The 15904-nt window shown below is 38.6% G+C and overlaps 1 protein-coding gene across 1 annotated transcript in view; it reads left to right on the top strand.

Annotated features, from left to right (window-relative positions):
• Positions 1 to 15904, top strand: part of TUBGCP6 (tubulin gamma complex associated protein 6) — a 40394-nt gene that overhangs the window by 2732 nt on the left and 21758 nt on the right. Inside the window, exons 5-21 of the mRNA XM_036400613.2 lie at positions 81 to 178; positions 255 to 359; positions 557 to 625; positions 1189 to 1315; positions 1810 to 1875; positions 2228 to 2287; positions 2657 to 2746; positions 3969 to 4075; positions 5659 to 5726; positions 6198 to 6468; positions 7089 to 7179; positions 8522 to 8607; positions 9082 to 9135; positions 9758 to 9842; positions 10282 to 10467; positions 12228 to 12387; positions 15002 to 15813. Coding sequence (XP_036256506.1) covers positions 81 to 178; positions 255 to 359; positions 557 to 625; positions 1189 to 1315; positions 1810 to 1875; positions 2228 to 2287; positions 2657 to 2746; positions 3969 to 4075; positions 5659 to 5726; positions 6198 to 6468; positions 7089 to 7179; positions 8522 to 8607; positions 9082 to 9135; positions 9758 to 9842; positions 10282 to 10467; positions 12228 to 12387; positions 15002 to 15813 — 2535 coding nt within the window. The remainder of the gene's footprint in view (positions 1 to 80; positions 179 to 254; positions 360 to 556; positions 626 to 1188; positions 1316 to 1809; positions 1876 to 2227; positions 2288 to 2656; positions 2747 to 3968; positions 4076 to 5658; positions 5727 to 6197; positions 6469 to 7088; positions 7180 to 8521; positions 8608 to 9081; positions 9136 to 9757; positions 9843 to 10281; positions 10468 to 12227; positions 12388 to 15001; positions 15814 to 15904) is intronic.

Raw genomic sequence — 15904 nt, 5'->3', positions numbered from 1 at the left:
TTGTGTCAGGACAGTTTGCTGTTGGGATGCTAAAGCACTCATGGGTGCCTTGTTTAAGCTGATGAGTTTCTCCTTCTCAGAGCACTTACCACTGTGCCAGGCTAGCAGTAGGAGCAGCTTTGCAGCTGGTGGACGCTGTGATGGCAGGGAAAGTGCGCAATGGAATGGCGTTAGTCAGGTAAGAAAATACCTGAGGAAGATTTCACTTAGCAAAACCTCTTCTGGTGTGAATAATTTATAAAATTTTGCTTCAGACCTCCAGGTCACCACAGCCAGAGAAATGCAGCTAATGGGTTCTGTTTGTTCAACAACGTGGCTATTGCAGCAGAATATGCAAAAGTGAAATATGGTCTGCAGAGGTAAGTGCTTGGTTGACTCTAGAGAAGCTTTTAATGTGTAAACAAGGGTTTGACATTGTACTAGTTTAGATTAATGTCTAGAGCTTTCTGGGTGTCATGTTCCTTTTGGTTCAGAAAAACGTTTTTCATTTACACCTTCTGTAGATTAGGATGCTGAGGCTCTTCCTCTGAATGTTTCATTTTACTGATCTGTACAGAATCCTCATTGTTGACTGGGATGTGCACCATGGGCAAGGAACTCAATATATATTTGAAGAAGATCCCAGGTTTGAAGGATTTTTTTTTCTTCTTTAATGTCAACTGTTTAAAGATTGCTTGCCTTTCTGGAGAATAAGATCTCTTAAACTTCTAAAACTAGAATCTTGTGAGACATTAGCCTTGCTATTTTAGTCTCTGTTTTTCATTTGTTACAAAATAGAAGTAAATATCTAAATCAAAATAAAATGTAAATCTCTTTTACTTTAAGAATAACAAATAAAATAAGCAATATCATTGCCTCGATTTTCCACTACTCAGGTAGTACCTCTGTTATCTCTTCATGAATCTCTCAGTCAAAGTCTTCAAGTGGTAGTTGGATAAAATATGTGAGCTTTTTTTTTTTTTTTGAAAAGTGACATAAGTAATTTTTAGCATGTTAATTTTTAGGTTAATTTTGGCATAGGACCTACTCTACCAATTTTCACAGTCTAAATCCTTTGAGAAAACTAAGGAGAAAGGATAGGATAGTTTTATTTTCTTGCTTTCAGGCCATGCAGCCATCAGGTTCAAGATATAAAGTCATTTCCACAATCTTTTTGTCAAATTGGGTTTTTATTTTTTTTATTTTCAGTGTTTTGTACTTTTCTTGGCATCGCTATGAACATCAGGAATTCTGGCCATCACTGAAAGAATCTGATTATGATGCTGTTGGTCTGGGAAAAGGAAAAGGTTTTAACATAAATTTGCCTTGGAATAAGGTAAATATTGTTTGCAGCACAACAAAGCAAGTGCAATTGTTTTGTATCTCATCCTTTGTGTAACACTTTGTGAGTAAGTGCACTGCTTCACTTGCTTGGCAAATGTCTTACAGAGTGTATATCCATCCTGTCAGGGGAAGGTCTGCTGGGAAAATATGGCTCAGAATGTGATAATGTTTGAAAAATAAAAGGGAGAGAAGAATTTACACACTCATTTTTACTTTAATATCTTGCCAGTCATCAAATCAAAAAGTGTTTCAGGAGACAGTATCATCCATCCTTGTTTAGCAGAGGACTGAAGCTCATTAAGATTAAAAATGGTCGATATTTATGCACTTTACTTAAATAGAGGATTTTTTACTGTACTTCATAAGATTCCCTCATCTTTCCTATCTATTCTCAACTTCTCCCATCTTTCCCTACAGTCTTGAAGAACCTTAGAAAATTTATCATTCCAATTGGAAAACATGCCCTGTGTTTCTCATATTTTTCAGGTTGGGATGGGAAATTCAGATTATCTTGCTGCGTTTTTCCATGTGTTGCTTCCAATGGCTTTTGAGGTAATTTTTTAGTGCCAAAGAGCACTTCCTTAGTGTTTCTAAAGCAGGTACCATTGAATATTTTACAGAAATGCAGTAATTGCCAGTAGCACAGTTAATACATTTATTCTGCTGGTGTGATGTTGCCCTGATCAACTGAATAGTATTTATAGCATTTTAGCTTTTAAATATTCAACACAATCTTCTGCAACTTCCCCAGCACATACAAAAATAGTGTAAAATGTATTCAAGGAGAATCCTTACTTGTGTTCATATTTAAATTGAAATAGCTGCTGATCATGGTACAGTTGTAATCCCTACAATTGAAAATAGGACCTAAAGATGTGCTGCAACTGTCTCTCTTTTATAACAGTTTGATCCTGATCTGGTTATTGTCTCCTCTGGATATGATTCTGGAATTGGTGACCCTGAAGTAAGTAACTTGTGGTCTTCGTGTTGTCAGTCTTGAATCTATTAGGAAAATATTCCTGCTGATTTAATCCTGTGATTGCTAAGTGAAATTCACATTGATCAAGCTAAAAATACATGCTTGAATCTTTAGGGTGACCTTTGTTCATTAAATATTACAACAAGACATCTGAAGGCAGATTATCGTGTAATTACTGTGTTGGTTTTTTTCACCTCCTTAAATGCAGTGGGTTCAGCATTCTGTTTGATATAATGAGAGGCAAGTGTTCTGGTATTCCATCTCAGACTTGGCTATGTTAGATTGTTTGTTTGGGTTTCTTACCAGTGTTTTTGAATCAAGGTGTCATCTCTTAAAATTTTTTCTTTGGTTTAGGGTCAGATGAATGCCACTCCTGAGGGTTTTGCCCACCTTACCCATTTCCTGATGCAGTTAGCTAATGGAAAGCTGTGTGTCATCCTAGAGGTAAAGACTTTTGAAATGTACTCCCAGGGGATATGTCTTTGTATTAGACCATTTAGGGCAAACTAGAAGCTAGGAGGCAAAGCTTCTTAACAAAATAATTTCTTATTTTTTTCATTCTTTTGAGTACCAGGAATGCAAAAATGCCTAAGATTTGACAGTGCTCTTACACTACAGATTTTTGAAACAAAGGAGCCATATGCTTATCATTCAAAAAAACCATATCTTCCACAAATCTGTTCAGTTCTTGTGAACAGTGATTAGTCTACTGCTCTTGACAGTCCCAAACTCATTAAAATGTATTTAGTGAATAGGCTGTATTACCAATGTTTTTACAAGTGTATCTTACTCCAGGAGATTTTATAAAACCTTTAACATAAATATACTCTTACTTAGTAATGGAACACTTAGAAAATCCCCTCTTTTTTTGATTTAATGACTGTATGCAGGCTCTATAGGAGCTCTTTTTTATTCTTCTTTTAAACAATTAAAATGTTTTCTCCTTTTGAAATCTAGACTTCAACTCCTTATTTCTGCTGCATGTTAGAAAAAATAGTGGCTTTTCAAGTAAATAAATGTGTGGAAATATTGCTGCCAACAGGGACTTCAAGAGTGAACCTTTTGTTTTGCATGACCCTTCTTCCATCATCCTTCTCTGTAGCAGGTTATTATAGATATTTTTGTCTATTAGCTGAAGTGCAAGTAAGCATTCAGAACTACCACAAATGGTGTGACTGCTTCATAGGTGATAGATGGCTTCCTGCATGTCACCTACCAGTCTTAAATCCATCTTGTTCTCCAGATTCTGCCAAACTATTAGGCAACCATGTCTTAAAAGTGCCAGGCTGTGGGAGATTTCTCTTGTAGAGCCATTTTAGGGGACAGTGATAGCATTTACCTTCTAAGGAATCTTCCACAAGGACTGTTGGAGATGGCATGTTGTAGATGGAAATGGAGAAGGCATGCATTTTTATGGCAAATAACTGATTTCTGAAGTTACTTGAACTATGATGAAGTGAGTTCAATCATGGGATGCCAGTGAAGTTCAGCAGGTGGCCACTAAGTTACTGTTTTCATATTGAAAATCTGACTTAGATACACTTGCATGTCATCTTCTGTTTCTGTAAATACAGATACATTTCAAAGGGATAGTTTATTTTCTCTGTTGAAATTCAGAGAGCTATTAAAAGTACTTGTCCCTTAGTTGACACAAAATACTTTTTAGGGTGGATACCACTTGAAATCATTGGGTGAATCAGTGTGCATGACTGTAAAAACTTTGCTTGGAGATCCTGTACCTCAAATAACTGGAGAAATGGCACCTTGTCTAAGGTAAGCATATAAATAATTTTAGAATGTGTTTTTTAAAGAGACTAAAGACATGCATGCTTTGATCCTTTTGCTGAAGTTTTAATATGGTGGTTTATAATATATTATTTTCTGCTTTGGATAACTTGCATTTTTAAAAAGTCGTTCAAGGTACAGTTTTATATACTTTTGTTCCTGAAATTACTTCAAGTTGTGAGATCTTATAGCTTAAAACTTTAAGCCATTTTATCCTTAGGCCTTGTTATCCTATAGAAATCCACCTCACTCGAGGCTGAGATAATCCTGCTGTAATCAAGGTAATACCAGTTAGCTACAGCCAGTATTTGGGAAGATATGCAACTGCAAGGGTTGGTGCTTCAGACCCCAGAGCCACTTCAGTCACTGCAGTACAGCAATAGCTGGGGCAAACCTTTCTGTCATCACTGAGAGTTGAGGCTATGCAAGCCAGTCTGGATGAATTCTTGTGTTTCTGGAATTTGGAGCATTGAGCTCTGGGGTGCAAAAGCAGTTGACTATGTAGAGCTGTACCTTAAATTTCAAGTCTAACTTCTTTTTAGAGACGCTAAGACTGTGTGTGTACAGTGGTGGAATATGACCTAGTAAAGCATTCTGAACCTTGGGCCTGAGTCAGTCCCACATGTAAAGAGTGTCTTTCTCTCTACCTGTTTGCATTATCTCCTCCACACCTCCATGTCCTCCATCTTTATCCCAGCTCAGTAGCTGTCCTGTGCTTTTCCTAGCAGAAATGCTCCTCATGCCCTTTAACGGCAGCACCTCCCAGTTGGCTGTGTTAGTTAAAACTCAGAACTTGGATCAGTCAGGGAAGCAGTGTGGATATACACAGATTGTGGGCTGAGTTTCATTTGGTAAACTGATGGAGCAAAACTGCCTATTTTGCTCCTAGCACATCCCATAACCCCTCTGTGCCCTCTTTTTCTTCTCTACCAGTTGTGGTATCTCACATTGCTGTCATCCTGTGTCAATAGAGAGTTGATTGCATACTTATCCAACATATCAGCCCAGCTCCTGAACACCTGACAAGTAATCTGCAAGTACATGGAATTTCTTCTGAATTTAACACAACCTGAATTGTGTTTGTATGATAGCTGATGCAATGGGACCATTTGCCCATAGTGCTGCAAATACCAGTGATAATAAAAAGGAGAGTTCAACACAAAGAATAGCAGGGTATGTGATTTACTTAGTTCCTGAACAGATTGCCTTGCTTTTGAGTCATTCTCATTAAATCTTTACATTGTGTAGACAAAATCTCTTGGCAAGAATTGATAGGACAAATTTTTCCTGAACTCATACAGGTGTGCTTCCTCCAACAGCAGGGTTGGGATTTCACTCAATGTATAAATGTGTGTACATGCTGTATGTGGTCTTCACTTTTCTTTTTTGACTCTCTAATCTTTGCAGGCAATGTGCCTATCGACTTTTGTTCTGTTTTAGATTCTTGGAAGAAATCAAAGTTTGCTCATTTTCAGTTGGATTTTTTGGTTTTGATATTTTGTTGAAGTAAGTTATAATTCCTCTTATGATTTTCATTATTGCTAATACTGTTAATCTGGTTTATTTTTTAGTGCTGTTGAATCTATTCAAAACGTGAGAGCAGCACATAAACCCTACTGGAAATGGTTGGCTTATGAAGGTAGTTTCTCTTCATTCAAGCAAATATTATTGATAAATGGATTTATACAGAAATTGAAAATTATTAAAATTAATACCAGTGGACTAACAAGCAGTTATTCATCAAGTGACTGATGAAGCAGTATGGGGCTTCATTTCTTCATGTCTTCAGCTGGTCTGAACAAAAACTCTCTGAAGCTGGCAAACATCATGCCAAAAAGTTGCACTTTGATATCTTTGTTTGAGTTTGCTGTTTTCTTTGTCAAAAATAGGGGCATAAGCTTCATTACAATATATGACCTTTCACTAGATGAAAACAAATGTAGTAGCACTGAAGAAATAACATCTGTGTCAGGTAACATTGTAGCTAGTGCATGGGAGTAAATATGCATACTATGAAACTGATGTATTCTATTTGTGAATAAATATATCCAAATATTGATACATTGCTTAGAAGCTAATATCTGTGAAACCCATCTTTCTTTTCCTCTAGATACATCATTTTTACAAAATTTGAGCACCAAATCACACTTACTAAAGAAGGCTAATTCAAATCCCTCCACAGAAGATGAATCTCAGATAACTAACAACAACAACACTGTCAAAGTAGAAAAGTTTTTGGAATTGCACATGAAAAATATTCTATTTCCAGTGCCTCCCATCAAAACAGCAACAACTGGCTCTGAAGGTTCAGAACATTTTCTTCCTGAACATGTTCAGCTGGTGAAGGAAATGGATGAAACAGAAATAAAAGCTCTTGTCAGGTTGGTCCTGTTTATTTTATTTTCCACAGAGGATGAGAGGTCTCTGATTGTCATCTAGCTCTGTGCCTGCCATGGTCATCTTTTTGGCCTTAGTCTACTCAGTTACAGCCAGAATTTCTTCCTTTATAAATAGACATTTGTGTTGTATAGCACTCATAACCTGAAATCCTTTAAATAATCAGAATACTTTTTCTCTATAACTCTTTCAGTAGAGATAGGACAGCTAATGTGAATGTATTAATTTAGAAAGAGATTTTGGTAGGAAGCTGTCTTAAAGCTCTGTACTCACTTCTAGCTGGAAAAAATACCAAACTGCTCTGATTTGAGAAATGCAATGTTTGGTCTTGTCTTTGTCTAATTTAGAGAGAATTCTGTTTCCTGAATAGCATCAGACATTTTTGTTTTCTTTCCAGTGCAGAATGGAGAGAGTTTTAGGGAGATGAAGACTGTCAGGCACCGGTGTTGTCATCTTCCTGCTAGAGCAGGTTTCTGAGAATCAAAGTGTAGCACCTATACAAAATGTACTTCATTTACACTAACTGCAAAGCACCTTATCAGTGTTCCCTTTGCAGACAGTATTGCCTCTAACCTAGTTTTTCTTAATGTAATTTATTTTACAGTGACTTTTATGCAGACCTTGTGAAAGAAGACAAAACTTTGCTCTCTCTTGGCAGTACATTTGTGATCCTAGATAAAATACTTAAGAAGGAGGTAATAAGATACTGCCTTGGTCTTGGGGGTGGGGGTGGAGTGGGATTCCTCTGATTTTTTGCTTCTACTATATTGTTTCACAGACACTAGTTACTATTTATCTCCCAAGTCCACTAATCTCAGCTACAATGTGTTTGGCTATGAGAATGGGCATGCAAGATGAGAAAAGGACTATTTAGGGATAGCTGTTAACCCCAATCCATCTTTCTAATCATCTCTGGGCAACTCATTGTCCAGACTTTCTGTAGGTAGTCACAGAATGAGTCCCTAAGAGCCTACTCACTGCTCTCAGACTCACGGGGGAGACAGGCATTATTAAGTCATCCAGTTAAGGGGAGCAGAGGTTGCTGTATCAAGAACCAGTAAGGAACAGTAGAAATCTGAAGAAATGCCAATATTTTTCATGTCTTAATGTGCAAAGTTTACACAGTAAATTTTGACTTACATATGCATGCACACACATACTCTTTAGTGGTGTTTTCAACAGCTCTGCTGAATGCTCTGAATCTGAACCGAGTGATTCTAGTTCAATGTTTTGATTCTTGCAGGGTCAGGACTTAAGAGAGGGCAGGCTTAGAGGGCACATCTTCATATTTATGTGTAAAAACTTGGATGAGCAGAGAAGAAGAACTGGAAACAAGTTTAAAATATTACATCATAATAAGTCACTCTTCCTTTGAATGAAAAGCTCTCTTTAAGGTACCAAACCTACAAGGAAGAGTAACTACCACAATGGCCTCTTTCTTCCAAGATATCTTGCTCTTGGAAGTCACATGTGAAGATCCTGGGGACAAATTTCTGACATTATAAACTGCACACAGCTCCAGGACAGCCTATAAATAGATTTTAAGAAATGGCTACCGGTAAAAAGAAGTAGAACTTCTAATGAGTTGCAGGTGTAAGTTAACTTTTTGTGCTGACAAAGAGGAGGAATGAGGGGGAAACATATCTTTTTGCTTAGCTTTTATGTAGAGTTCAAAGCACACACCACAAATGAACACTCAAGGGTTGACTGAGTATTGTGGCAATTGTATTTTCCAGAAAAGAATAGCTTGCCTAGGTTAAAGGAAGAGTCAAAATATTCAGGAACAACCTCCTTTTCATAGGGTATATTTTTCTGCACAGTTTGCAGACTATTCTAGAGACCCAGTAAACATATCCTTCCTCTGGAAAAGTTATTTTTACAGTTGCCTTCTGGTATAGCACCATACTCTTGAAATAATAGTGCAGTATAATAATCAAATATGGCCTTTCTGTAGAAAATAATTACTATAGCTATTACACTTAAAAAATGACATGATCTTTTGCAGCATGGATTCTGAATGAAAAATTTATTTTGTAGGTGTGTAATGGAATTGCAGCATCACCCACAGCTGCTCTTTCTGCTGCTGTTGCACTAAGACATTCTGTTCGTTTTGGATTTCAAAGGTGAATTTGTATGTTTGCATTTAGAGCCCTTTCACAACATGTTAAAATCAAATACTAAATATGGCAAATTGCCTGTGAAACCTTGATTTTAAAATAGATAGCATGCCCACATGCATAGCATTTTCAACATGTAATCCAGGTAACTGTGTACACCAGCAACAACCTTTTGCCTTTCCAAAGGCAAAATATTTGCAAGGATGATGGCTATGCTAGCCTACGCTTGCTTTGTCAGATTTCAATTGGCTTTGACCTGGGGACAATTTCTTGATTTTTGTTTTTCCTCCCCAGTATTTGATGGAAGAAATGGGGTTCCCTTGAGCTGCCCTGAATGTGTTTTATTTCTACTCTTAATGGACCAAATTCAGTATACGTTTTTTTTTAATGCTTCTAATCTACACACAAAGTTTTATACAAATCGCACTAACTGAAAAAAAAAATCAGTTGTAAATATATGCAAATTTTTGTTTCCTGCAGAGTGCTTTGTGTATTTGTTGGAGACATGCAGATGATACCAAACACAGAAGATGGGTGAGGCCTTCCTTTACGTTAGGGGGCACAGTACCAAGGGCTTTCTGAATGTTCATAGGTGTTGATATGCGTGATGAAATCTGCACTAAGGAACCAGTCATGTGCTGACATTTATGAAGTTTAGCTTGAGACATAATACAAAACATCCCCAAATACATCTTCAAAGAGAAATTATTGTCTCTAAATGCTATTTCATGCATTTGGTGGTAGGTTTGAAGTATAATCCTTCTGTATTTATTGAAATTGAGATTGTTATTGAAAATACAACGTAATAAATCAAGCAATTGTTAATTAAATAGGAGACCTATCTCCCCTATAACTTCAGGAGGCACATATTGCTGATGCACAGTTCCTTACTGAAAGTCTTCTTTACTTACATATAATTTTTTCTACCTCCCCTTTTTCTTGAAAGTAATTTGCCAATAGTCTTTAATCATCTTTTTAAAAATACCATTAAAAGGATTTCAGTTTTAATTGTTTACTTTTCAGAATATACTAATGCAAATAGTTATTTGCTCCTGTTTTATGAATTAGTATTTAAAGAATGCTGAAAGAAAATATCCCATTTTTATCCCATTGGGAAATAATTGGTTAAATACTCAAGTAGGATTTTTGTTTACAGAAAAATGCTTGTCATAAACATCTGTGAGAAAGAACAGTCTAGAAAGACCAGCTGCAAACACTATATTTCTCTAAACTGGAAAGAGGTAAGATTCACTTTCTAGGAACAACATAGGAGAATAATTTTGTTAACAGAAATAATAGAATATATTTAGAAATTTATAAAATTACATTGAGAATTACACCCCTTACTCCACTTTGGAGCTTTGAAATTTTTTCCTTTTTTTGCCCTTGACAGGTTACTACTCCTTCTCAGAGTTTTAGGGTGTATTAGAATGCATAGGTTTGAGGAAACCTTCCATAGTTACTGCAGTTCATCTTCAGCAAGGCAAAGATACACTGCAAAGAAAGGAAAAGATGGATAATCTTGCATGTTTAATATAAAAATTGCTGGGAAAATAAATCAGTATCTTGTTTCCTAGACCAATCAAAAGGTTTATGAGAGTCACCTTTCTGTTTTGTTTTCTATCTAGAAATTTCTATAGCTTTATATTTGTGCTAACCAATTTGTTGTTGTTGTTAAAGGATGCTGGAGGAAATGATTTCTTTTCTGCTGTGCTTGGATTCATTCTTCCTGTAGCATATAGTTATCAACCAAACCTAACAGTAGTAGCTGTTGGACCAAACAGGAACCTTGGAATAAGTGGGATTTCTCTGCTTGTTGCTTTACTACGAGGGTTGGCTGAGTCTCGAGTTTTTGTTGTGATTGAGGTAAGAAGTGGTGCTAAGCCATGGTACTTCAAATTGTCTGGCAGAAATGCTGGCATGAACTGCTTCCAGCCTCCCAGTACAAAATACTGGCTGTATTTATGCTCTCTTTGGTACCCCTGAACTCACAGCACAAACTGCCCAGGGTTCTGTCTGTCCTGAGAACAAGACAAGGCGCAGTTGCACACCGAGCTGTAGGCAGTTGCTGCAGCCTGCAGTGGAGAAGATGAGGCATGAATGGAAGGCATAACCCATGGTTATGTGTGTGGACCATAGATGTTCTGTCAGTTTGCCACAACTTCCATTTTTATCTGGGATCCACAGCTCACTTTTCTCCTGGAAAGAGACACTTCCTGTCTGTTAAATCAACTGGCCCCTTTCCATCACATGTGATTGAAAGCAGCCCGTTTTCCTGGTCATAAATTTCCTCTCCTCTCCTGGGTGCCGTGCTTTGTCACACACAAGTTCCAGCCTGCAGAACACAAATCAGAAGAGCATATATCCTTCAAGTGAACTTAATTGGGATAATACATAATTGAGGGCCAGAGTACTCCAGCTTTGTGTTTCAGGTAGAGAGCATGGGAAAGAAAATGAAAATTTAGGGACTTTTCCTAGGCTTTTTCCATATGCTACCACATTAAGGATGCTTGAATTTAGAAGTTGGAGGCTGTATCCAGAGCAGTGATCAGTGTCAGTGAGTGTATCTTCCATGAATTTGTCTAATCACGTAAAGAACTCAATTTCCACTCTTGGCCTCTCCTGGCATCCTGTGGTTGTAGCACAGTTTCTCTGTGTGATCTATGTAATAGTAACTTTTGATTACTTTTGTGCCTTCTAGTTCTTCTTCAGTGAGAAACAACAAAAATTGTTCATGTATGCTTATTCTAATCTGTTCCCCGTGATATTCATTAAGCTTCCAATTAAGTGGATTTTTGACATAATTTATTCTGTAGTTTTCTCAAGTGTTGTTTGTTTTAATTTACAATGCTGATACATAAATTGGCTAAGCTAAAATAATTTGTACATTGATATGCAGTATCCAAAAATAATGTATTTACACACTACTAATTAGGAGTATGAAATGGAGAGAATTACTGATATTCTAGAGTGTAAACTCAGAAAATAAAAATATATTAGGCATACATGTTAAAAAAAAGGATAGATACTTTCATATTGGTACTCTGCAGGTAGTTCCATGACAGGATCATGATTTTTCTAATGCATGTGCATGGCTTTTTAGAGTATTTGAAAAAATGCATTTATCTCTTAAAAACAAAATAGTGTTACAGTCTTCCAAATTACTCTCCATATAGCATCAACATTTCAAATCCAATTTCTGCAAGGAAATAATACTGATTTAGACTGTTAGAAGTCAAAAAGAGTAAATTGCTGGAATAAGCAAAATACATTACTATTTTCCAATTGCAGAAAGTAAATGAGGCAATGAAGTAAGCAAGCTCCATGCTGCCCTTAACCCAGCATTTTTTCTGTCCTTAACCCAGCATTATTTCTTTTCAGTCATAAATGGAAAAGTGAGATTATTTCTCCATTTGAAAGAAACAAGTTTTACAACAGATGAAGATTAATTTACATTTTTCAGAAAAAAACCTCCATTTGAACACATTTTTATTTGAAAAGGGGAAGTTGTTCATTCTTGCTACTAATGCTAGCAATTGAATTATAGAAGCTTGTTTTAAAATATTTCATGTATCACTGAAGCAAAGAGAGCTTGGTTCATAGGGTTGTTTTTTCTTCCTAATTAGGACACAGAGATAAGTTTAATGCAAAGTGTAGCCAAAGCATTAGTGGGTGCTTCTACACCTTCCTTTGGAATTTATGTACCTCCTACCCAAGAAAAAGTAAATAAAATAAAAGCATTAAGAGACCAGTTTCAGAAGGAATGGAAAATGCTTCAGTGTTCAGGTAAGTTGGCTGATTTTATCTTTAACTCTTATATACTGTAAATTTCTGAAAAGATGATATATAAATACAGCTGAGTCCTGTATGTCAGTGGGACCAGATTGATCTCATGTGAAACCCTGAATGTTTCTAATGGTGAAACCCTGAATGCTTCTAATTCTGCCACTTGAGCTGGAAAGCACGACATTTCATAGCATAGCAACTGTACCCTTGGGACTTAGAATCCTGTTACTCCAAAATTTTGGAATGAAATTACCAAAGTATTTGCTTAAAGAATGGGTAACAAGATGTGCCCTGGCTCTGATTGCTGATGCGTTTTCTGAATATAGTGCCAAACCAGATGATATTTTTAAATGTTTAACTTGTCCACGAATAACTCAATAATGATTAGTCATGCTGCAAGTACAGTTACAAAGAGCTGAAGATCAGGCACTGCATTTGTAGAGGAATCAGGCCAGGCAGGTATGTATGTTTTCAAGCATACTTGTCCAGAAATATTTTTTTTTTCAAAAAAAAAAACCAAAACAAACAAACAGTTATCCAGCTGGGCATCTCTAAAAGAAAATGTCATTCTCTCTTTCAGAAGAAATGCCCAATACCAGGGGTCTTGTTCCAATGAAAAATATTCTTGTGGGGTCAGGAATTGTGGTATGAGCTTGGTTAATAACTGGTTTTCTTACTGCTGTTCTTTTCAGTGAAGGATGGGACTTCCAGAAATTGATTTCACTTCAGAATCATTTTACAAAGAAGAAGAAAAGGAAAATATGAGGACTTCACTCTGCCCTCTTTTCAAGCATAAATTCTCAGTATAACAAATAAAAACTCCAAATTTCCAGAGACTTAGTCATGGCCTAAGGGCCACATCATGTAAATTCTCAAAATTAAACAAACATCCCAAGGCAATAGCCATGATATGCCTTGTTTTGTAGTATTCCGGGTATGATTTAGGGATCATTTTCAAGAGCACTTTTTTGTTATTGACTTTAATAATTTGATCTTTTGATTTCAGGCACTTCAAATGATGTTTATACTGGTGTTCCTACTGGGTTCAACTTTATATCATGCAGAATAAGTAAATCTGTCTTTGCGGCTGTCTTTTTTAACTGTTCAGAGTGCGTCCCTTCTCATTTGTTTTGGTTTTCAAAACATATTGCTGGAGAGGAAATGATACCCATCCTTGACCATTTTGAAATTAAAATCTCTTTCAAAAGAAAATGAAAGCTATGTGAAAGATTTTTCACAAAGAAGAGCTGAAAAGCATTAAGATGTTCTGTTTCAGTTTAGAGTTTCTTTGAACTGACCTTTGAGGTCCAAAAAGGTATTTAAATTGGAAACTGGCCAATGGCCAAACTTTAGCTTCAGCATTTTTCCTAACAGGAAATTTGTTTCCTGACAGGAGATTCTGCCATTCTCCCCTCTCGCACTGTCTCGCCTAAACGCCTGCTCCTCCCTTTTTTTTTTTTTTAATGTAGCGTTTTCAATGATAAAAACATTTTCTGAGTAATAGCTCAGCTCTTTCCCCTTTCCCCTGCCTTTGTTCAATGGAATTTGTAGTGTTTGAATCACATTAATATTGCATTTTGATATGTATTTTTCGAAGCCTTTATTAAAACATGAATTAAGAGGGGGAACAGTGTACTGTTGGTCTATTTGTTTGCAAAGACGGTCCCAAGGCTGCAGTCGCCTGCCGCCGCTCGGGCCCAGCGTGGCTCACTGCTTTCTGGCACTCGGGTGTTGTTATGTGTTTGTCAGCGGAGTCGCGGCAGTTCAGGGTGAGAATTGCAGGAATGGTTTAAATTCACGAACGCTCCAACCTGCGTTTCCCTATCGCGCTCTGAGGCGCCGGAGCAGAGGCCGGGCCTGGGGCGCGGTCCCTCGGGCTCCCTCGGCCGCCGGGGCGGGGCGGGCGGGCCGGCAGCGGGGCGGGCCCGGTCGCGCTCGGGTGACGTCGGCGGCGGCGGCGGGAGGAGGCGGCGGCGGCTCCGTCCCGCTCCCGCTGCCCGGGGAGCGCTGCAGGTACGGCCCGGGCGGCGGCCGAGGGGCGGGAAGGGCAGGGGCAGCCCCACGGGGTGGTGCTGGCGGCGGGGGGTTCGGGGGGGGCCCGGCTGGATGCTCAGGATGAGCCCCGCCGCCGGCAGCTCCTCCGGGGAGGAGGACACCCCGACTCCCCGCCTCTCCGCCTCTCCTGGGTGGGCGCTCCGGAGTGCCCCACGGATGGCGGGTGCCCTCCGGCCCAGCCGTGCGGCCGCCCCCGGTCACCATCGCCGCCCGCGTCTTGCCCACGTCCGGCCGCGGCTGCAGGCACCGTGAGGGGAGGGAGGTGGTGGATGCCTCCGGGAGAAAGGTAGAGGTGTTCCCGCAGGAATCCCGGATTAGATCTGGACAGTCTTCCCTCTTTTATTTCAGTCTGCCGAGAAAAATTTGGCATCTGGAATTAAGCTTCCTGCACCATCACTGCACAGGTGATAAAAGTTAAAGTGGGTTTTTTATAGCTCATGTCCTAAATGTGTGGGAGGCTAGTTCTCTTTTCTTTTGGGCTGTCTCAGTTCAAGTTAAAGCATACTCACCAATTTCTTATGTACCTTAAAAGTTTTTTCCTTCTCCTGATATTTTTCAGGTCTTCCTTCCCATGAAATCAGAGACCCAGACTGTACCTGCCATAACCTGACAGTTTCATTTGAAATGGAGAGCATTACACAGCTGTTCAATGACTTGTGTGAAGCACACCTGACAGCTTTGCCATGGAAGGTTCACTTAGGCAGGCAGAAGATCAGCAAGAGAAGGGCTAAGCAAAATTTGAAAAGGGTTGCTTATAATGCCCTGTTCATGAACCTTTTTCAAGATGAGGCTCGTAAGCTGCAATCAAACGTTTCCAGACTCCCAGTGAAGAACAAAATTTTGATGCTGTCTTTCAACTTGAGAGTCGCTGGCCTAGGTGCTCAAGCGGATAGACTGGAGAATCTTGTGGAGGAACTGGAAACAGCTGAATGTTTACCGTTTACTGAAGTTAATTCTGTCTTAGATCTCTTAGTACAGCTCGCTGGAACAGGTCCTCCTCAGCTGGTACCACAAAAAAAGGACTATTTTCTGAACAACAAATATGTTGGGAGGAATGTCAAATACCAGGGTTATGATTATTATGATGTAAGTGTGTTTGAAGCTGACATACAGTCTCTGATAACAAACGAAGAATGTCAGTTCAACGACACGATTCAGCAGACACTTCAGATCATGGAGGCTGCCCCTGGCACTGGGCTCCCTGCCATAGGGCTGTTCTCTCAGAGCTGTCCTGCTGGGGACAAGTTTGAGAAGGAAACGCACGTCTCGCTCTTCGGTGCTCTTGTCCACAGCCGCACCTATGATATGGACATCAAGCTGGATTTACCACCAGTGCCTGACAATGCAGATTTGTCTGGGCTTGCAATTAAAGTATGGTATCATTTGTTTTGGACTAAGGAGTGTATGCATGCTTTCATCTGTCACTTTAAACTATAGTTAAAAACGTAGATAGTAGTTTAAT

The sequence above is a fragment of the Molothrus ater genome, chromosome 5 (genome assembly GCF_012460135.2).
Source record: "Molothrus ater isolate BHLD 08-10-18 breed brown headed cowbird chromosome 5, BPBGC_Mater_1.1, whole genome shotgun sequence".
In the NCBI taxonomy this organism is placed as follows: domain Eukaryota; kingdom Metazoa; phylum Chordata; class Aves; order Passeriformes; family Icteridae; genus Molothrus; species Molothrus ater.
Note: the sequence above shows the minus strand (reverse complement) of the source record. Positions and strands in the feature narration are given on the sequence as shown.